General features: G+C 37.7%; 1 protein-coding gene across 4 annotated transcripts in view; it reads left to right on the top strand.

The window, feature by feature from the left end:
- The window catches only part of MEE13 (myosin heavy chain-like protein), a 190,251-nt gene that overhangs the window by 130,382 nt on the left and 36,911 nt on the right, over window positions 1-22,958 (top strand). For 3 of the 4 annotated variants that reach the window (XM_089374930.1, XM_089374933.1, XM_089374932.1), the window contains one exon: window positions 6,069-6,239. In XM_089374930.1, the coding sequence (XP_089231056.1) occupies window positions 6,069-6,239 (171 nt within the window). The remainder of the gene's footprint in view (window positions 1-6,068; window positions 6,240-22,958) is intronic. The other variant, XM_089374931.1, reaches the window with a different exon arrangement.

Here is a 22,958-nt window from a genome sequence, read left to right on the forward strand (position 1 = left end):
TCCCGGCTGTTCCTGGCTGTTCCGGCAGTTCCCAGTAGTTCTGACAGTTCCGACAGTTTCGGCTTTTGCCCTCTGCGTCAGCTTTCCTGGCTGTTCCGGCTTCTGCCCTCTGGATTAGGGCAACGTTATCGCTTAGGATCTCTCCTCCTACTAAAACCCAAAGACAGGTAGAGAGGAAGAGATCCCAAGTGGTTTGAAATGACTTGAAGGCCACCTCTATTTATACTAAAACATTGAGAACAAGTGGGGTTTATTTGGTTGCTGGCCGACCTTGACGAATTGTCCCATAACATAATTAAATTCATATCTCCATGAATACATATCGGAATCGGATGATCTTTAGATCAATCCTACACCTCTTGATGAGAGGGATCCAAGAAAAGTATCAGCTTTCATTAATAAGATGACTCACATGGAGTTTGGCCCTAGTTGCCAATTTTAACAGGTATCTCAATCGCTTAACCCCTCTGGACATCATGGTCCCACACAATTTGCATGATAGATATGCCCGATTTGCCCCACCATCAGGCTCCCCATACTCCCAAAATGGCTCCAAGGCTTTTGGCATATTTGTAGTGGACTAATTCAAACCTGGGGCACAAAAAAAAAATTTGGCATTAAACCCCCCAACACAAAAACTAATAAGTAATAACCACCACATTTAAAAAAAATTACTACATTATTTGCAATGTGAATGAAAAATGGCAATAAGAGGGTGCATAAGAAAGTTGAAAAAAAAATGAAGCTTGCTGTCCAAATATGGAGAAAACCCTTCCATTGGCTCATGGGCATGAAAATCATAGCAAATGGAAAAAAAAACAAAGAAACAAAATGTTGGTAACTTGGTAGGCAAAAAGGCAAGCAAGCATAACCCTAAATGTATGAAAAAATCTTTAACATGGGGGGTTTTAAGAACATACCTGTTAATGGAAAAAATGAAGTTTGTTTCACTGTTCTTCAATCTTTGATCCACAAAAAAATCTTAATTGGTGGTGATAATGGCTGTTTGATCCTCAATCCCTCCTTGACAACCACCACAAAGTTCTTCCCCTTCTTTCTCCAACACTCAGAAATCGAAATGTGGAAAAAAAAGGGCAAATTTCCCTTTTCTAGCCGTGGCCCAGCCGGCCCGGCAATATTTTATATCGTCGCGTGATATTTGCCGAGATATCGACGATATCTCAGAAATATTGCAATATTTTCGGGAGCCAATCGCCGAAAATATCGCGATATTTCCAATATTCAGTGATATATCGCTAATATTATCATCACTGATAACATCTTCATTAGAAGACTTTAAGGATATCTCAGACTTGCTATTTCAAGATAAAAAAAAAAAAAAAAACTATATCAAAGAAGCAAAAAGAGCTTGAAGAAGTCATCCGCAACAAAAACAAAGAAATTTCGCGCCTCTATCACCAAGAAAAACTTCTTGCACAAGTCAAAAAGTGTAAAACTAAGAAGAACAAGTTAGAACAAGAAAAAGAGAGTTTCGACCAAAAATTCAAAGAAAGTTTATCAAAGAAAGAAGAGGAGAATTTATGCTCAAAAGGCCTTTAAAAGATGAGAAGCTTAAAGGCCAAAACAAAGTTGACTCAGAAAATGAGTAATGCTTACAGCTAAAAAATCATAACCAAAATCTGCTCAAACAGATTAAATAACTTAAAGACGATAAGAAATTATTGACGCATAGGTTCAAAGAAATTGCCGCAAAAAAAACATCAAAATCGCTAGATGTAGTAGTCTAAGTTGGGGAAGAAGAAACAAACATCGATTCCACTAATCTCATAGTTTAGGCAAATCCAAATCATATTGAAGTAAAGATGTACTTAGAGGTTGCAAACGACGAACACTCCAAATGAGGATTCAATAATCAATTCAAAACAACAATGCTTCAAATAAATCAAGAAAACAACACAAACAAGATAACGGAAAATCAAATCACTAGAATTCCTTATCGACATCCGAATCGTGAGTCAAGCTATGTATTTAGAACATAAACAACAATCTGATGTTTCGAAGAATACTAATGTCAGTGCAATCCATTCATGTGATGACAATTCATCACAAGTTTCCAGTCACTGCAAGATTCGATAAAAGATTAATTTAGGATGGCCTATTCCCTTCCCAGTGCGACAATTTTGTTTGTCACTTAGAGGATGATATCAACTCGTATCAACAAGGATGACTGTTCCGAGACGAGAAAGACTCTCATAGCAGGAAAAGAGATAAAGTCCTTTCATCAACAAGCTTTGATGACAAAGCTTTTTGAAGGGGAAGGCAATGTTATGAACATAAATTATGAAAAAATAGATAAAAATAGATAATAAATAATAATCATAATAATATAAATATATAATAAATAATAAGTAAATTAACTAATGGTTAGTTAGTTAATAATGAAAAGGCATATCTTAGAGACATGCCTGTTCGTGAATGGGTACTTACCTGGCTATATATACAGGACCCTCATTCTCATTTGTACTCATCCTACATCAATTCTTTATACAATATACAATTTACAATTGCTGTCCTACCATGGATGTCTTTGTCTACGAAGTATTTTAAATATTTCCGTTGCGTATACGACTATTGGTCGTTACAAAGACTTGGTAGAAGCACATGCATAGACTCTGTTTCCCATAATATGGTTCCTTCTGCGTGGGGTCGTATTGGAGTTGATGATGCTAAAGCTGTATGTGAACTAGATATACTCCTGCAAATGTCTAAATGGAAGAGTAAATTGAAGGTTTATCTTGCACCATTTATACATGGGATGTGTTACACATCATTTGGTCAACATTTTATTAAAATTGGTAAACTACAAGAGGTTGTTGAGAGGCTTCATTGGTATATATAGAACAATGATACGATTGTAGATTTTTGCTGTGGAGCAGATGATTTTTCAAGGTTGATGAAAGCAACGCTAGAAGAATCTAAGAAGCAATGCTTTTTTAGGAATTTGACATAATTCTGTTGATTTGGGGTAGCATCAGATGTGCTCTAGCCACAAAAATTGGCGGAGAGGCTAAAGCACATGAGATCTCCAAGAACTAGAAATGGTTTGGGCAGAATCTAACCAGTTTGGGAGATATTAAAATAATTAATATTTTTAATGGAGTCTCTAAGTCCAAACTTAGGGAAAATAAAATATTAATGTGAATTAATATAAAACTGAGTTAGAATGGTCCAAAAGTCATGGATCAAGCTAGATCTAATCTTAGCCGTTGATTAGGGACTTAATCTCGGCCGTGGAATTATCAACGAGAAAAGTATAAGAGGAGGCTTGAGGGTAACTTGGAGAATACACTGAGGGAGACCAGTCAGTTCGATTTCTGGAGTGGGGTTAGTTGAGAAATTCGAACTAGTGGTCTGGAGAGTAGCAGGAGGCAGCAAGTACGGAGCAGAGAGTCAGTATTAGCAACAGAAGACCAGCACAGAGGCAGGAGAGGCAGACGCAGAGGTAGCATGAGACTGCGCAGTCCCCAGAGGGCTTGCTTGGGTGACGCAAAGAGGCCTAGGGATGACACAGACAAGCAGGGGCTGATGTAGAGTCACATTATACACCAGTTTTATGCTGCCCCCACTGTCAAACAGTGAGTCCCGGTCAAAATAGTCATACGTTACAGTGCCTCGGTGATACGTAACAAGGAAACATTAACAAACAACAATGAGGTTTTCGAATCCTTTAAAACGGATATGGAAAAGATGGCAAAAACAATCCAGGACCTTAATAGAGAAAACAACTTCCTTAAGAGGAAATATGAAAAGATAGATGTCTCCCTCATTGAACTTGTAGAAGAGAGAGAAAAGGTGAAGAAACAACTAGAAAAAACAAAAAATTAGACGGAGAAGTTCGAATCCCTTTGCCTTTCACTACAGGCATAGCGAAAGCAGCAAAGTGATACTAATACACCTGCCGAGGTTCCGCTTGTGACAAATAATCCAAACACAGCGGATCGTGGAAGGAGCACATAGATGGAAGATGTTTTATATAGCTTTATTTTTGTCATGGTATTTTTTATTGATCAACTGCATCCTACTCACGGGTGTATCTGAGTATTGAAAGTAGAATTCTGCAATGTTTTCCACATTCATGAAAGACCTGCCATATTTACCTAATGGTTTTGGAAAACTTTGTCATTATATTATATATTAAGATTTCTACTAAGGGCTGCAACTTTATGGAATACTTCGAAGGTCAGCGATGCTAATCAAGTAATTTCCATGCCTCTGGAATCTTCTAGCTACCGGATATTGTAGAAGAGATTTTAGTGAATACTATTATTGTATTTGTTAAAAAAAAACCTAGTTTCCAAAATAATATCACTAGACAATTATACATGTTGAGGTACTAGTGACTAGTCACATTTATAAAAAATGACGTGAGCAAAGTGAAGACAATTGTTTGAGATTAAGGTGAAGAAAACTGTCAACGTTAAGCTTTGAGGACAAAGCTTTTGAAGGGGCAATGTTACGAATATAAAATAAAATAAATATAAATAAATGTAAATAATAATGATTATCTGAAATAGTCATCAGTTAAGTGAAAAGGCATGTTTAAAAGACATGCCTAATCATGAAAGGACACTTGCCTAGGTATAAAAGCAGAGCCTCATTGTAACATTCAACATCACTTGTACATTTTATATATATTAATAAATTATTATTAATAAATTGTAGAAGAGATTTTAGTGAATACTATTATTGTATTTGTTAAAAAAAAACCTAGTTTCCAAAATAATATCACTAGACAATTATACATGTTGAGGTACTAGTGACTAGTCACATTTATAAAAAATGACGTGAGCAAAGTGAAGACAATTGTTTGAGATTAAGGTGAAGAAAACTGTCAACGTTAAGCTTTGAGGACAAAGCTTTTGAAGGGGCAATGTTACGAATATAAAATAAAATAAATATAAATAAATGTAAATAATAATGATTATCTGAAATAGTCATCAGTTAAGTGAAAAGGCATGTTTAAAAGACATGCCTAATCATGAAAGGACACTTGCCTAGGTATAAAAGCAGAGCCTCATTGTAACATTCAACATCACTTGTACATTTTATATATATTAATAAATTATTATTACAAATACCTTTTGTGTATTTTTACATTAAAGTCAACAAGCCATAAGTTTTGTTGCTTCAAAATAACTCAAGTCAATTTGGCTAAATTAATCCCATAGTTATTTTTGTCTCATGGCGGCAACTCAAAGTTACTTCAGTTCAAGTCAAGCAAATATTACTCAACTAGATTTTCTTCTCCAGTTAGAGCTTAGTTAATTCAACCATGCATAGTAATAGCCAATAATGGAGAATTTAACCTGTCCTCTTGGACACAAATTGGAGGAGGGAATCTCTCTCTCTCTCTCTCTCTCTCTCTCTCTATCTATATATATATATATATATATATATATATATATATATATTGGTGGAAGGTTAAGCATCCAACTCAGATTTGTCTTGTGCAAGAGAAAGTAGCCATACTTTCTTCTCTCCATTATTATTCTCTATCTATTGTAGCTCTTATTATTTTTTGTTTTGTTTTTGGGTATCCTTGTATTCATGTTCTGTGATAGTCATGTTGATGCAACCAACGTTTTGGCTCTTGCGGAATAAAATTCAGTTTTGATCCACTCACTCTAGTTTGTTTGCCTCAATGTTATCTTGTGCAAGTTATTAAGAGTTTTCATCCTTTTATTGGGCAATTAGCCACTTAGATATGCTTTCTTTTCACAATATTTTTCCATAGTAAAGACTGATTTGCAAAAGATTATTTTCTTCAAGCTTGTCAATTATTTGGCCATTTTATTCCTTTTCCTTAGATGTATGACCTCTTTGTTAATTATGATCGCAATATTTTGTATATTCATAATTGATGTCAACTTTCTCAGTAACTATATATCTGCTTAAAGGATAAGTCATTTCATTTATTTATTTCATCTCGTGAAAGCGTTTTCCATTCAAACTTTTCCTAGCTTTTCAGAATCTCAGGCAACTTATATAAATGACTGAGTGATTGAGAATGTCTCTTGGTAACCTTAAATTGCGCTTATTTGTGTCAGTATTTTTCTGTTCAGGTTATAGAAAAGTTTTATCAAATCCGACAAGCAGCACTTGGGGTTGCTGAAGGTGAATCAGATGAAGATAAAGCAGAATGCCTTTTACAGGAGCCTGCAAATTTGTGGAGTTTCAGGGAAGCTGAGGATATATCCAAGGATGTCCACTCGCAGAGGGTAAATATTTAATGTTATTCACATATACTCAGCTTTGTTTTATGTTGTGGACAGCTAGACAGTGATCACGAATATCACTATCCTGTCTTCATTTAAATTGAAGTGAATTGCTTTTCTTGGACAAGAATAGATAAGTGCTTTACGCTTTGGTAAACACATGAACCTATTTGATTCATTACCAAGGCTATCATTGTATATGGATTTGAGATCTAGTGTCTGTTATCACCCAACATGAGTGTTGGCTGAGCATTTGAGGAATGAAGGATCTGTCACCAGCCAAGCTCCTCCCAGTTTGGGTTGGTTCGTGCTGACTCTGCGGGGGAAATCCCTAAATGCCGCCTATGGTCTATTAATTGTGTCTAAGAAAGCAAATTTGACCAACCAACAGATAAAATTCACAAAGGGTAAATAGTCACTAGCTTGGGATGGATTCGAAAAATCAGTGCCAACCTTTTGGGTGATGTGGTCAGATGATAACTGGGAAAATGTCCATCTGGTCATGGAGAGATGGATAAATCCGATGAGGCATTCATTCAGCTTGAATCTCCCTGAATCAAAATGCCCTAAATTCTAATCTCTATTTTCAATGTTGGAGATACAACCATCATGGTCACTCAAAATCTGAAGAAGGGAAGAACTCCCTACACCTAAACCTTCAGGGTCAAGAACAACATCTCAGGTTCATACAGACTTTGTTAATCCATGGGAGGAAAACCCACAAAACTGTATGAAACTGTCTGATCAGGTTGGGGGATACAGCTACAGTCAATAACGAAACCAAGATATAAATGAAAGAGATCTGTGAACCAATCACTTAATTTGTCATTCATCGACAAGGCCTTCTTTGGCAGTTATAAGCAAACAGAGATTGATTCTCAATGAATCCAACCCTGCAATGTAACAAACAGTTCCTGTTTGTATTGAAAACAGAGTTATTCTGTAGATATAATATATTGATTGATAAGATGATATGATTGATTGTACAATGATGGACCCTGTATAAATACCTAGGCAGGAGTGCCCTTTCATAAGAGTCATTATGTCCTTTCCTATATCCCTTCATTAATGATAAGTTATCATGGGTGTGAACCTTCCTTACATCCAAGGAACCACGGACAGGATTGCGAGGATTCTGAGGAAGTATGATGTGCCCGCTACCTTTAGACCTCTCAATACTATCCGTAGATCCCTAAGGTCGGTGAAAGACCCGATTGACCCTAAGGACATGAAGGGCGTCTATGTCATTCCCTGTTCCTGTGGGACCCCTTATATTGGTGAGACTGGTCGCTCTATTAATCAGCGGATTAGCGAGCATTCGGCTGACTTAAGACATGGGAGGACCAAGTCCTCGGCCCTGGCTGAACATGCGGGAAAGACTATGCATCATGTGTGTATAGAGGAGGCTCAAGTCATTGCCAAAATTGCGCAGTTTCACCATCGCAAATTTAGAGAGGCCCTGGAGATTGAGAAAAGGCCGAACAACCTTAATAGGGATGATGGCTGGAAGATTAGCAGTTGCTGGGTCCCAGCCTTGTCTTCCTAGCCTCCTCATTCCCTTTTTGTTAGGTCTTATGGTTTCTGTCTTCCCCCTCCTTAATTTTCTTTTGGCAGTTTTGTCCTATTATTTTGGAGTGTTTTAGTTAGGAATTAGTTTCGGGCTATTATTATATTAACCTTACCTGTTTATGATACTATTGGACATAATTTCAGTATTTATACAATTTAATTATTTCTGTATTAACCTTAGAATGGAGTTTCCCTTTAACTAATTTCTAAAAAACACGTTTTAAACCTTATAAATAATAATAATAAATATTAATGACATAGTTATGTTGGCATTATGATTCAATTGTTGTCCTTGATGGCAACTCACTCAGAGGCTGGTACAGGTGCTCAGAGGTTGGTACAGGTGGTACAGGTGATGGCAACTTAATCAGAGGACAGATCTGAGTATAGCAGGCCAAGACAATTCATACACGCAGGTTCGTTAAGCCCAAGTCGCGTGTACACGCCGGTTGGCTTCAGTAAAAGCGCGTGTATGTGAAAACGTACCTTTGGTCCATGGCGGTTAGTCCTTGAAAGTTGTGCCTATGGTTTTGGACCATGGCGTCTCGACGGACGTGTTGATCCCTAGTTTTGAAGTTGATGGTATTGTGTTACTATGGTTTTGGACCATGGTATTGTAAAGGGCCTAAGGCTATATAAGGAGAAGATCATTAGGCAAATGAAGTGAAGCAAGGTGCAAGAGTGTGTGAGTGATGAAGATCTGAGGAAGTGTGAGATCCAAGTGCTGGTTATGGGTTGGTGATCTGAACCAAGGTTTCACTCATGTGGAGGATGATGAATGATGGAACGAGATCTCAAGGCTTGGAATGATTATCTTCATATGGTTTGCCTGTGGATAGATCAGATCTACTGACGCATGTTTATTATTATGATCTGGGTATGTTTTGATGTCTGATATAGCTGCAGAGTTATAAGTTAGAATTTGCAGATATGTACGCGGGTTGGCTTTGGTAAAAGAGCGTATACACGCAGGTTGGGTTCATCCAAGTAGCGTATACAATGTGAAGTATGATATTTGAAGATGAAGTTGGATCTGGTTGTTGTTGACAGGGTTACAGTGATTCAGAATTGGGTGTTTCAGTGATTGATGATGCAGGTTGTTCTACAATGGTGATTGTTTCATGGATCCAGTATGAAAATGTATGAAACGTGGTCCCGGGAAGATCGTAGGCCGGCACCTACGTACTGGTAAACATATCAGCCAGTACAAGAGCCAAGGGGGTTGTAGCTCCCTTCCAGGAGCAGCTGGAAAACGAGTGAAGGTTGTAGCCTTCTGTAGGGTTGGCACCTACGTACTAGTAAATGGATCGGCTAGTACAAGAGCTATGAAGGTTGTAGCCTTCTGTAGGGTTGGTACCTACGTACTAGTAAATGGATCGACTAGTACAAGAGCTATGAGGGTTGTAGCCCTCTGCAGGTTGCAGCCCGCGTGCTGGTAAATGACTGCACCAGTGCATTGTAAAAGAAGTTTCTTATTAAAGAAGAAAGAGATGAATTGCAGCAGGTGGTTTTCACCCACATTGGGTTTCCACCTTATATCATGGTGTTCATGTGTGTGGCTCTTGTGTGATGTTCTGTTCTGTTATTCTGCACCTGCTTACTGTTAATATGCTTAATAATGATCTGATGCATTTACTGAAGATTAAGATAACTGAATTATAAGATCTCTGGATATACGCGAGTTTCATTAGACACAGTAGCGTGTACACGCGGGTTCACTTAATTTAAGTAGCGTATATGTTTCTGAGTATGAAATAGAAAAAGTTTGATTGATCTGATAATACTGATTCACCCCCCCTCTCAGTATTATTTCCAACAATTGGTATCAGAGCAGGTCCTTCAGAGAAGCTTGATCGCTTGAAGGAGATTCGTAGAACAATGGGGAAGAAAGCACGTCAGAAGAAGAAGGCAGCTCAAAGGAACAATGACAACCTGCCGTTGAATTCAGATCCTGAATCACCTCAGAATGAAGATGGACAAACAAATGAAGCATCAGATCAAACCATAGATCAGCAAGATCTACCTAGCAAAAAGGAGAATGCCCTCAAAGAAGAAATCATCAAATTAGAAGATCTGTTGGAATGTGCCTCCAGAACTCGACAAATGCTGCTAGCACTGAATAAAGAGCAAGAAAACGAGATCCTCAAACTAAGGCATCAGTTGGATGAAGGAAGGAAAGCTGAAGAGACCTTGAAGAAGCAATGTCTAGACAAAGAAGAACAACATCAAGTTGAGGCTGATGGTACAGATCATATATGATGAATGATAGTCATGGTCTTGAATGAATTGCTGGTCCTAGAACTTGCATCTACTCAGGGGGAGCATGGATGGATTGATACAACTTGGAGCCCATTCAGAAACTTCAGCATGTATCTCTTTTGTGATATCTCTTTTATGGTGTCAAGGTCATGTAACGGCCTATGTTGGTTTCCCCACTATGCCTGGGATGAATGATGAGTAAACTCTTAATGTATCTCCACATGGTTAGGTGGATGAGTCAATATTGGTATATCCCCACTAGTTTGGGTGATGAATGTATGTATTGAGTCTTTTGGTGATAGGAAGGTCTTCTATGGTGTATAAGTCTTTGTTCTTCTTGAAGAACATCTTTTGCAGATCTTGCCTACAGTCAAGGGGAGCATGAACAACACAATTCAGCAAGAGCAGGATGGATAGTGATGAGAATGAGATTAACTCAAACACATTACAGAAAAACACATAAATCACACATATAAAAACCAGAGACACAATATTGACGAAAAAGGCTGAAGCCTCATGTATTCTCTCTCATTCTCTACATCAAAATAATTGAAATAGTGTTACAAATAAATAGATGAGAGATATTGGTCTCAAGATAGTGCGTGCTATCTTGGACATCTTTGGTTGAGATAATTTCTCCTTTGGTTGAGATAATTTCTCACCAGACACACCAATATAGGAGTTGCCTAAACTAACTCCTATCTTAGAGGAACAACCCAAGAGTTAGGCACAAATTCCTAACTTGGAATATTTAATTAATTAATTTATTTTTGGATTTATTATTGTTTTATGAGAGAGTCTAACATTCCCCCCCTCAATGATAAATCCAAAAACGAGAACCATCTTCCAAGTTCTCATGTTGATCCTCAAAAAGATTGCCTGAAAAAACCGCCAAAACTGGATGCTGGAAAAAACTCAAATCTGAAGAGAACATGAATCAGCTGCATGCTTGATTCATCTCTGAAGGACGCTTGACAACTCCATCATGTGCCAAGCCGCAAAAGGATCCAACTGTCCTTTGCTTGAAAACAACATCCGGTGTCCACTGACACAATTTGATGATGATTGCCCACTGGCTGAAGATGTCGAAAAACAACTCAATGTTGCTTTTGCGATGATGAAAGCTGCTCACTGCTGCTTTGGCTGTCGATCGCCCACTGGCGAATTTTCTGATGCTCACTACTGATGACAAATGCCCACTGGCTGATGAAGATGCCCACTGGCTACTTCGCTGATGTTGTCGAGACTTTCAGTCTGACAACCACTTGTCAATTTCATTGACATTTTCCCCCCTTTGTCAGCTGAAAGGAGAGACAATCTGCTCCAAAATATATTTGAACTCCCCCCCTTCAGGTGTAGGAGAGTTTCACTGTTGTACTCCCTCGTTCAACTGCAGGAGAGTACCATCATCGATTCACTGCTGGCTGCACTATGTAAGATTGTAGTCGGTTTTAGAACTGAGACAACCGTTTGACTGTGGATGACCATTCCCAAGGATCAATCCAGTCATAATGTATCTTCAATCTACCTGATTTTTGGTGGTTGCGACATTTTGCTGAGGAATGATTGGGCTTGCCACAATGGCAACACGGATGGAGATCAAAACACTGATCTTCCAAATGACCGACTCTTTGTCAATGAGAGCATTTCAGTTGAACATGAACTTCAGGTTGCATGCAATTTCGGTTGTCTACAACTTTCTCAGAACCTGCTGAGGTGAGTGGTTCAAGAAATCCTGCACTCATAAACTTAATTGGCTTGGAATAATCTGGGATTTGTAAGTTGGTATCATCAGGGACATATCCTAAGCCACGTCTATTCTTGTTATTTTGAATTTCTTCCCAGGGCTTGATGATGGCTTTGGAAGAAATTTGAATTTGATCATGAACAACTTCGTCACTTGAAGTTGTTGGGATGAATGACTTATCATCTGGATGGTTCAAAGACTTGAAAGTATCACCCTTTTCTTGCAATTCATTCCTTTGAAGTTGGGACTCAAGCTGAAGAAACTCAATGGTTTCATGCGTTTCTTGTAGATGCCGTGAAATATCAGCAAGAGTTTCTTTGCTGACGTGCACCATGTCTTCATCACTGGAGTTGATCAAGCTGTGAAGAATGTTTAATAACTGAATATGCTGCGCCATCAGAACTTGCTCACTTGAAGTCAGGCTCTCTTGTTGTAGATGTCGTGCACTTGATTTTGTTTCACTTTACTTGAATGACAGGCTCGCTTGCTATGGGATTTGAATGGCACGCTCGCTTGATTTGTGGCTTATTGTACTTGCTGAAACACTTGTTAGAACTTTCTGGAATTCACGCTCGCTTGCAGGAGATGTGAACTTATTTCTTATTTGCTTTAGAGTGAAAATTCGTGCATTCAATAGAGTCTGCTTAAAAGAAGGGTGTCGAACACGGTCGAAAATGCACCCAAAAAAGCTTACAATGGTTTTAATGACTCACAGAAAACAAGGAATTCACTTGTCTTAATTTGACTAAGTTGAAGAGAATGAACGTGCTTGACTTATGAACAAATCAAAACATGGGTGTCGGTTTCAACCGAGAATGCACCCGTACAATGCAATGTAATTGGAATTTGATTCACAAGTTCTGAAATTTGTTTGCAAGAATGTTGATGTAGACTTTGCTTTGAAATGCTTTAACTTGATTAAGTGAAGTTGCTTGTTGAAGTAGAATGTCGATGTTGAAAACTTTGATGAGTTGTTGTATGTGTGGAGCTTAATTATCCTTCCTTGCAACTATTTCGATATAGGTGTTGTGCTTGCTGGCATTGTATTTTATGTGTGCATGAAATGAGATCATTTATGTGGCAAAACTAGACACAAATCAGAAGCAAAAAAACATGAAGCATGCACCATCATCAACTCACTCTTCGTGTACCTAAGATCCCCTTATTCAATTTCGGGCGGATCTAGGACACATCAACACAAAAATGATATCTTTATTAATCACTGGAGTACATTTGAAGCAATGATAATGCCAAGTTGACAACCCTTTGAAACAACTTACCTCCAAAATCTGAATGGATAGTGACACAATCCCTCTCAAAGTAAAACAATACTTTGAATGACAACAACTTTCCCTTATCACTCCAAATACAAAATAAGACACTTATATCTCCAAATTACAAAAGTTTTGGACACTTACATTTATATCCATTTCATAAAGTCATCTCCAAAAAAACAACAAATTTAAAGTCACACCTTATCACTCCATTACGAAAACATCCCTTTATTATTCCACACATTATAAATTAAAAAAACCACATCTCTCCAAAATAGAATATTAAAAAAATCATTATCACTAAATCTCTCATGGAAACACTCCACTCATTCTCTCACATTCCACTTGCTATCTCTCTTTTGTGCTTACATTCAATAGAAAATTAAGCCCAAAGGAAGGTCTTCACTTTTAAGCACGTACTTTTATGAAAACAATGATTAGTATCCCCACATAAAAATGTATGTCACGTATTCCTCCATAAAATGTATGCCCTTATTCCTTCTTACTTTATAGCATAAATATTTTATTTAATTTATCATGACATAAAGAAAGTTTATGCTTTACCACACGGCTTCAGCACACGGCACACGGCTTCAGCAGCTCACAAGTTTTCAGTCTTTGGCACACGGCTTCAGCTATACGGACCAGCGGTTTCACTGGCTTAACGCTGGCTTCATCATCTTATCCTTAAAATTCTGGCACACAACCTGGTTGGAACGCTGGCTGATTGGAAAGCTTCCGTTTAACGCTGTTAAGATTCACAATATGGTTGGAACGCTGGTAAAATCACGAGATGTTAAAGAACTTTTAACACCTCAAAATCAATCACAATATAGCAAGCCCCAGGTTAATCCAAACGCTGTGTATAACAAAATCACGTCTCTAGACAATATTTTTGAAGTCTAGCAATGGCGACATCCATGCAAGGCTATGACGCACCTAAACACACTTGTGATCAGATAATTTACAAGGTCTGCAAAAGTCAAAACCCAGGCCAAGGAATACTGATCTTGAATAATTTAAAGAGAGTCAACAGACAAAAATCTTCGGCTGTGGACTGCCCTGCGTGAAAGCTCACAAAGATCGCGCTCAATACACAAGCGAAACCGAGCTCAGTTTGTGTCCATAACCAATCAAGTGCACTGGAAATTGCCCCAGAGGATCCTATGTCCAACGAAGTCCGTTCAATGTGTTTTGCCAATCGTGCTGTTTGCTGCTACAAACTGAGAAAATGTGATGAAACAGTGAAGGAGAGTACAAAAGCACTTGAGCTAAATCCAACATATTTAAAGGCATTAGTTAAAAGGGCAGAGGCATAGTCAGGAGTGACGTTGGGGAACAAGAGAATTGGAGCGGAAGACGCCAGTGCGCCTACTGTAATGTGTGGGTACTTCAGACGAAACCATGCAGCTAACACTGCAATCATATATTTAAAATTGAATTAATCACTGCAATCACAGGGTAATAATGAAATGGAACTTTAACATGAATTGCAACCATGTACTTCCTGCATATGATCCACCAAACACGATCTCTGGGCTATTTTCCGCCGATAAATTCTTCTGTAATCAGAGTCGCGCAATCGGCCAACGCTTGCTCGGAAGTGAGATAGCCAAATGTGCTGGTATTGACCACGGGATCTCTTTCCAAATTTAGAACTCCAACCCGGAGTCCAGATGTTAAGCAGAAGCCTGGCCCTTCTAGACTGGCAACGGTTGCTTCACAGAGGCAACGACCTTTGCAGAGGAAGCCTCCAGAGCCTCTTCGACGTGCCGTGGCCGATTGTTTGTCTGCGTGTCATCATGCGACGTCTGCATTCACGTCGGAAGACATAATCCAAGACATTCATTTCAGTCAGCACTGTTTGCTGGAAATTCTCATGCTAAGAGATTTTCTCCAACAATGACATCGTTGAGAAGCAGATCGTTTGGTTCTTCACTCAGTCCAGGTGGCGCTGTAAGCAGAAGTTCCCCAATCTAAAGCAAACACTCTTACTCCCAAAGAGCAAACCAGCTCCGATACCACATGATGAGAATGAGATTAACTCAAACACATTACAAAAAAACACATATAAAAATCATAGACACAATATTGACGAAAAAGGCTGAAGCCTCATGTATTCTCTCTCATTCTCTACATCAAAATAATTGAAATAGTGTTACAAATAAATAGATGAGAGATATTGGTCTCAAGATAGTGCGTGCTATCTTGGACATCTTTGGTTGAGATAATTTCTCCTTTGGTTGAGATAATTTCTCACCAGACACACCAATATAGGAGTTGCCTAAACTAACTCCTATCTTAGAGGAACAACCCAAGAGTTAGGCACAAATTCCTAACTTGGAATATTTAATTAATTAATTTATTTTTGGATTTATTATTGTTTTATGAGAGAGTCTAACAGATAGATTGGTACACTTTGGCATACACAAAGGGGGAGCACATTTGGAGATTGCAGCAGGTACTCAGGGGGAGTATGGACAGCAGAAGGTATACCAAAGAAGAGGATATCTTGGTACGCCCTTTGCCCTTGATGTCAAAGGGGGAGAGTGACTTGGTGTGGTGGTTGCCATCATGGTGTGGTGGTTGCCATCAAGTCCAAAGGGGGAGATTGTTGGCATTATGATTCAATTGTTGTCCTTGATGGCAACTCACTCAGAGGCTGGTACAGGTGCTCAGAGGTTGGTACAGGTGGTACAGGTGATGGCAACTTAATCAGAGGACAGATCTGAGTATAGCAGGCCAAGACAATTCATACACGCAGGTTCGTTAAGCCCAAGTCGCGTGTACACGCCGGTTGGCTTCAGTAAAAGCGCGTGTATGTGAAAACGTACCTTTGGTCCATGGCGGTTAGTCCTTGAAAGTTGTGCCTATGGTTTTGGACCATGGCGTCTCGACGGACGTGTTGATCCCTAGTTTTGAAGTTGATGGTATTGTGTTACTATGGTTTTGGACCGTGGTATTGTAAAAGGCCTAAGGCTATATAAGGAGAAGATCATTAGGCAAATGAAGTGAAGCAAGGTGCAAGAGTGTGTGAGTGATGAAGATCTGAGGAAGTGTGAGATCCAAGTGCTGGTTATGGGTTGGTGATCTGAACCAAGGTTTCACTCATGTGGAGGATGATGAATGATGGAACGAGATCTCAAGGCTTGGAATGATTATCTTCATATGGTTTGCCTGTGGATAGATCAGATCTACTGACGCATGTTTATTATTATGATCTGGGTATGTTTTGATGTCTGATATAGCTGCAGAGTTATAAGTTAGAATTTGCAGATATGTACGCGGGTTGGCTTTGGTAAAAGAGCGTATACACGCAGGTTGGGTTCATCCAAGTAGCGTATACAATGTGAAGTATGATATTTGAAGATGAAGTTGGATCTGGTTGTTGTTGACAGGGTTACAGTGATTCAGAATTGGGTGTTTCAGTGATTGATGATGCAGGTTGTTCTACAATGGTGATTGTTTCATGGATCCAGTATGAAAATGTATGAAACGTGGTCCCGGGAAGATCGTAGGCCGGCACCTACGTACTGGTAAACATATCAGCCAGTACAAGAGCCAAGGGGGTTGTAGCTCCCTTCCAGGAGCAGCTGGAAAACGAGTGAAGGTTGTAGCCTTCTGTAGGGTTGGCACCTACGTACTAGTAAATGGATCGGCTAGTACAAGAGCTATGAAGGTTGTAGCCTTCTGTAGGGTTGGTACCTACGTACTAGTAAATGGATCGACTAGTACAAGAGCTATGAGGGTTGTAGCCCTCTGCAGGTTGCAGCCTGCGTGCTGGTAAATGACTGCACCAGTGCATTGTAAAAGAAGTTTCTTATTAAAGAAGAAAGAGACGAATTGCAGCAGGTGGTTTTCACCCACATTGGGTTTCCACCTTATATCATGGTGTTCATGTGTGTGGCTCTTGTGTGATGTTCTGTTCTGTTATTCTGCACCTGCTTACTGTTAATATGCTTAATAATGATCTGATGCATTTACTGAAGATTAAGATAACTGAATTATAAGATCTCTGGATATACGCGAGTTTCATTAGACACAGTAGCGTGTACACGCGGGTTCACTTAATTTAAGTAGCGTATATGTTTCTGAGTATGAAATAGAAAAAGTTTGATTGATCTGATAATACTGATTCACCCCCCCTCTCAGTATTATTTCCAACAAGTTAACCTTAATAAATTTGGAATAATTTTTTTTTTTGATTTAACCTTTAGGTTTATAGGATAAATTATGATATACCAATTATATTAGTTATAGTAATAAACATATCAACCCTAGATTATGAGTAATAATATATTTACCTATGGAATAAATAATATGGATTATTGACCGTTAGGTTAATTATGATTTACCATAATATTAGTTATAATATTTACCTGATATAACTAAATTCTAGGAATAATAATTGTTTAACAATTTGTTTAGATCTATTAATTATTAAGAAGATTTAGATTATTTAATAAACTTATATTAATTTATATAACTTATTAATTTAATGGACCAATCTATTTAAATAATAAATATGATTTAGATCTAAAGACCATTAAATAATTATCACACAACTATCTAGTATAACTAAATTCTTAAAATAATAGGGTTTGATTACCTTTACGTTGGAATAATAATTAAATATAGATTAATTAATATATATTATGGGATATAATGACCATCATAATTAAAATATTTATTCTCTTAATATTTGGGATAATAATAATAATATACCTAATTACTTTATATTTACCAAATGGATTCCTTTATTTACCTAATTTTAGCTTTTTCGAGAAATATTAATTGACTATTTTAGTAGTTTGACCAAGATCATTAGGTCAGAATTAGCCGTTAGCATTATAGCTGTTGGAGTCTCTGCACGCTCTATTTAATCACGCTAAGCTGGATTGGTTCTTCAACTTGTCCTGACGATGAACCACACTGGTTGGTTCGAAACGCGTCGACAAAAGATTGGTTATGTGATTTTGCCGAAGATTATCTAACAATATTATTAACTATATATATTTATGTTCATAACATTGCCTTCTCTTTTAGAAATGCTTTGTTGTCAAAGCATATTGAAAATGGCTTGATATCTTTTTTCAGTCTTGTAATGTCTTTGCATCTTTCCCAATTCTTACAGCTGTCATCTTTGATGATACAAGACGATATGAACTTCTAAGTATTGAGCAAAATCATCAAACTGAAAGATAATCTAACCATCCCAATTTGATCTTCTATTTAACCTTGCCCGCCCTTGATACCTGAGATGGATTGTCATCATAAGACTTAATTGTTCTGGCACCAATATTTTTTGGGTTGTAAGTCGGTTGTTTTTGTCTTGAGTGATTTTGATATGCTGACCAGTTGAGATGTCTGCTCTTATGATGTGGATGTCAACAAGGAATTTTTGAGACCTGATTTACCCTTATTATGCTTGTGGCGATTTCTTCATTTACATAAGGTACATGATTTCCTTCACGTACTAATGTTGCTGGGTTGATTTCTGGATCTTCACTTTGAACTGCAATCGTCTGAATGGCAACCTTTGAGTATGTTTTGACTTCAATTGGATTGGCATATTTGTGAGCCATAAGATTAATGGGGTCTGTATTTGTCTCCTTCTCCACAAGTTGGACCTTTTTATTTGAAGGCTTCGATGCTTCTGTCTGGATAAGTTCTATTGTGTTTTCTGACAATTGCTTATCAATCTTCATTTTTTTTTTTTAGTTTTTTAGCTTCATATCTTTTGTTTTCTTGACCTACACAAGGAATTTTTGATTGTGGTCCCTTAGACATTTTTGTTAGACATTTTTGTTATATACTTTTAAGTTGACTTTTTGTAAAACATATCTTCAAGATCTTTATATTTTTTTTCCAATACATTCTTTTTTCATCAAAGTTCTATGAATTCATCCTCTAATGTTTTTATTTGCATCAATGTATTACCTTGATATTCTTCCATAATAAATAATTTCTCACTATTGGACGACAACACTGTAATTAATTTTTAAGAGTTGAAGGATACTTAAATTCAGTTCCATTAAAGGACATTTAGTCCAAAATGTTGACTTATATGTGGAATTTTTATTTTATTGTTTCACTTTTTCTCTAACTCAGCTCTTTTGTTGTTAGGTGCACGAAATATGAGTGTCCTTAGAATATAATAATACCCTTTTTTTTAATATATCTTTTTCATATAATATAAATAACCAACCTATATGATTAGACTTTATAGCTTTTACTTGGCGGATGATTCACCCTTTTGTTCTTCACTTCCATCTCTTAATATATTTCCTTCATAATTTTATTTTTCTTTTTATATATTTGATGAAACCTTTTATAGATAAATTTGACTTTTCGAAATAACCTTACAGCTCTTTGAGTAGTTAATGTACGGATTTTTAATCTTTTTTGAAAAGTTACACCCGTAGTGAAATGGTGGCTATTCACCTTCAAGCCTGCTACTCAAAAGGGAAAAGCACAGTAAAAAGAATGGAAAGTCAAGGCAAATGCAGTTGTTAAGCAGCCCTATTTTAATTTGTATGGTCGGTGGACGTGGCAGAGTACGGCAACAGCAGTGTCAGCATTGTACAGTGTTGTATATGGCCTTCATAGAGTACGGCAGTGATACAGTGGCAGCCGTCGTGCTGCTCTTGAGGGTTTGTACGGCAACGGTTTGCACAGCCGTGTAAAAATTGGTGGCTGTAAACAGATTGATTGTTGTACGCACTGATTGATTGGATTGTGAATCATACAGTGTGGCACAGAACTGTATGGCAGACTGTACAGAAAATGAGACAGATCAGGGATGGAGGAGGGGATATGTCATAGCTCAAATCGTACAGCAATTTAATTTTAATTGGCAGTGGCAAACTGGCCACTGTACCACAATTATAATTCTGTTTTACTGTGGCTTGTATATATATATATATATGTATGTATGTATATGTATATATATAGAATTTGCAATGTAATGGTTTACAATGTAATGGTTTATTCTTCAGCTGAAATTCTGCTTTTTTGTATTTTTTATTTTAAAATTAATGGCCAAGGGCCAAATTGTGGTCAAAGACCAGTGCTTTCAGAGAACTCTGAAAATATTTTTTAGCCAACGGATGGATTAGACAAAGTATAAATGAAGTGTGGCCTATGGCCGGGAGCAAATAACAAAGCTCTGATACCAATGTAACTAACAATTCCTGTTTGTATTGAAAATAGAGTTATTCTGTAGTTATAATATATTGATTGATTGTATAGTGATGGGCTCCATATAAATACTAGGTGGAAGTGCCCTTTCATAAGAGTCATGCCTGTTAGTTGACACACATCTCTCCATATGTCACTTCATTAATAATATGTTATGAATTATTATTTATTATATATATTGATGTTCATAACATGCAACAATGTTTCTTCCCTGTTTAAATAAACCTCTCCTCAATATGATGTGTTCTCTTCTTGATTAGAATAGCATTCTAACTCAACCTGCATTGGGAAACACCAACAGTAACTCATGTAAAATTTAATTGTTTCAGATACTGACAGATAGAGATGAGCTTGAAATAGAACATGCATTCACCTTAAACAGTGCTCTCTGTATATGTGCTATTCAACTGAATATAGGGAGAGATAAGATGAAGCTGTAACTTTATGGAACACTTTTCATGCTGTCTAAAATTGGCAATGTGACTCCTTACTGACTGGAGATGGTGTATGGATAGGCAAATTCCAACACCACTACCAGATGGGCACCCTCACTTGCTCTGCACAGAACTAAAACTAGTCCGGCATTGAACTGAGATTGAACTTGATTGAGATAACTGAGGTCGAAGTGAACAATAGTGGATAAAATGTGATCCACATTATCCTAGAATATCCATCCTGTCTGCATCCCTGCGTTACTCCGTTGATTAAGCCATTGATTAATGTCATTGCATGATCACCAAAAGGAGCCATGTTCATAAAAGCAGAGGATTGTTCGGGTGAGGTAAAGGATAGTAAGTTCTTTGCTGAAATTTTAATTGCTGCTATTGAAGTAGGGCCAGAAGATGTGCTGCAAGTTATCACAAATAATGCACTTGTTTGCAAAGCTACAGGCTTACTTGTTGAGAGTAGATACAATCACATATTTTGGACTTTTGCCTTGTCCACAACCTTAATCTGATTTTAGAAGAGATTGAGTCAAAAACAGAATGGATTAAAGAGGTCACAGGGCAGTCTAGGGAGATTATAAAATTCATCACCAACCACCACCAAGCTCATGCAATATATCATGAATACTCCAGACTTTTGTTGTTCAAAGTTGTTGAGACAAAGTATGTGTCAAATTTCATCATGTTGCATTGCCTTGTTGAAGTTAAAACTATATTAATGAGTATGGTGGTGGGTGCAACTTGCGCTGAGTGGAGACAAGTAGATTTAGAGAAAGGTGTTGATTCTTGGTAGTATTGGATGTGCTCTAGACTTGAAATTTGGAGGAGAGACTAAGGCACATGAGATCTCCAAGACCCAGAAATCGTTTTGAGAAATTCCATCCAAATGAGGAGTTATTAAAATAATTAATATTTTTAATGGGTTCTTAAGTCTAAACTTAGGAAAATAAAAATATTAATGGGTATTGATAAAGATAAGGATGAGAAACTTCTAAGAGACGAGGATCAAGTTTGCTTTAATTTTAGTTGTTGATTAGGGACTTAATCTCGGCCGTTGATTTGCCAACAGGAAAAGTATAAGAGAAGACTTGAGGGTCATTTGGAGACACATCGACAGATACTCAGTATCTCAAGGAAAATCGATTCTCAAGGAAGAGGAGATCGATTTCAGAGGGACAGTTGCAGGGTGGAGGAAGAGAAAGGCATCAGTAGCAGGGAGTGACTAAGGAGGAGGTGACGTTGAGACAATGGAAGACAACGAGGAGAGAGAGACGCAGAGCTTATGCAGGCTGACGCAAAGGGATGCAGAGCCACTCAAAGCCATGCTGGGTCAATCAGAGTGACGTAGGGGTGACACAAAAGTGGGAGCAGGGTCTCCAAAGTGTCAGATGGTCTCAGAGGGAAAGTCTCAGGTGTTTTCTTCCAATTTCTTTATTAAATCATTCCTTGTAAAAGAAGCAATTGCTGCTGAAGATTAATAAAGATCTCATCTGTTGCACCGGTTTTCCCACATTGGGTTTTTCTGGGGACAATTGTCCAAAAATAACTGTGTTGATGTGATTGGTTCTTGTTCATGTATTTTTCTTTGGGTAATTGTGTGATAACTACAATAGAATTTATTTTAATATTTGCTGAAGGAATTTTGTAAATAACTTCTTGTGAATAATAAGTAGGTGAAATAAATCAGTTGATGCAATAGTAGAATTTTAGTTTAGAAATTTTCACATGGTATTAGAGCAGAGATCCGGCGACAGGAAAGGAAAATTGATTATGGGTCAAGAGCATGATGCAGAGGCATCTACTCAAGGGGACTCACGCAGATTTCCAGAAGAATGCACAAGGGACATAAATTACGATTATTCTATGTTAGCTTCCAGATTGGAATAAGAAGTCGCTTGCCTTGCAAGCTTTTCCTCCTCGGAGGTTTGGTATATAGACATTGGAGCTTCCTGGCATATGACAGGAATCCGAGAATGTTTTTCAGATTATCAGGAAGAAAGAATGAATTTTCAGATCACCATGGGGAATAAGACAAAGTGTACTCCAGTAGGAAGAGGTACTCCATGTGTCGGGATTGGGGATGAACTTACTTTACGTATCTCAACTTCAAAACAAGGGCTATGATGTTTTCTTCATTAAGGAGAAAGTATATGTCAAACACCTGAGTTGGAAAAAGAAGGCTCAAATTGGAATCAGAAGTAACAGGTTGTACAAGTTACAACTAGAA

This window comes from Pinus tabuliformis, chromosome 8 (genome assembly GCF_031772625.1).
Source record: "Pinus tabuliformis cultivar Carrire ecotype Pingquan chromosome 8, CPIR1, whole genome shotgun sequence".
Classification (NCBI taxonomy): domain Eukaryota; kingdom Viridiplantae; phylum Streptophyta; class Pinopsida; order Pinales; family Pinaceae; genus Pinus; species Pinus tabuliformis.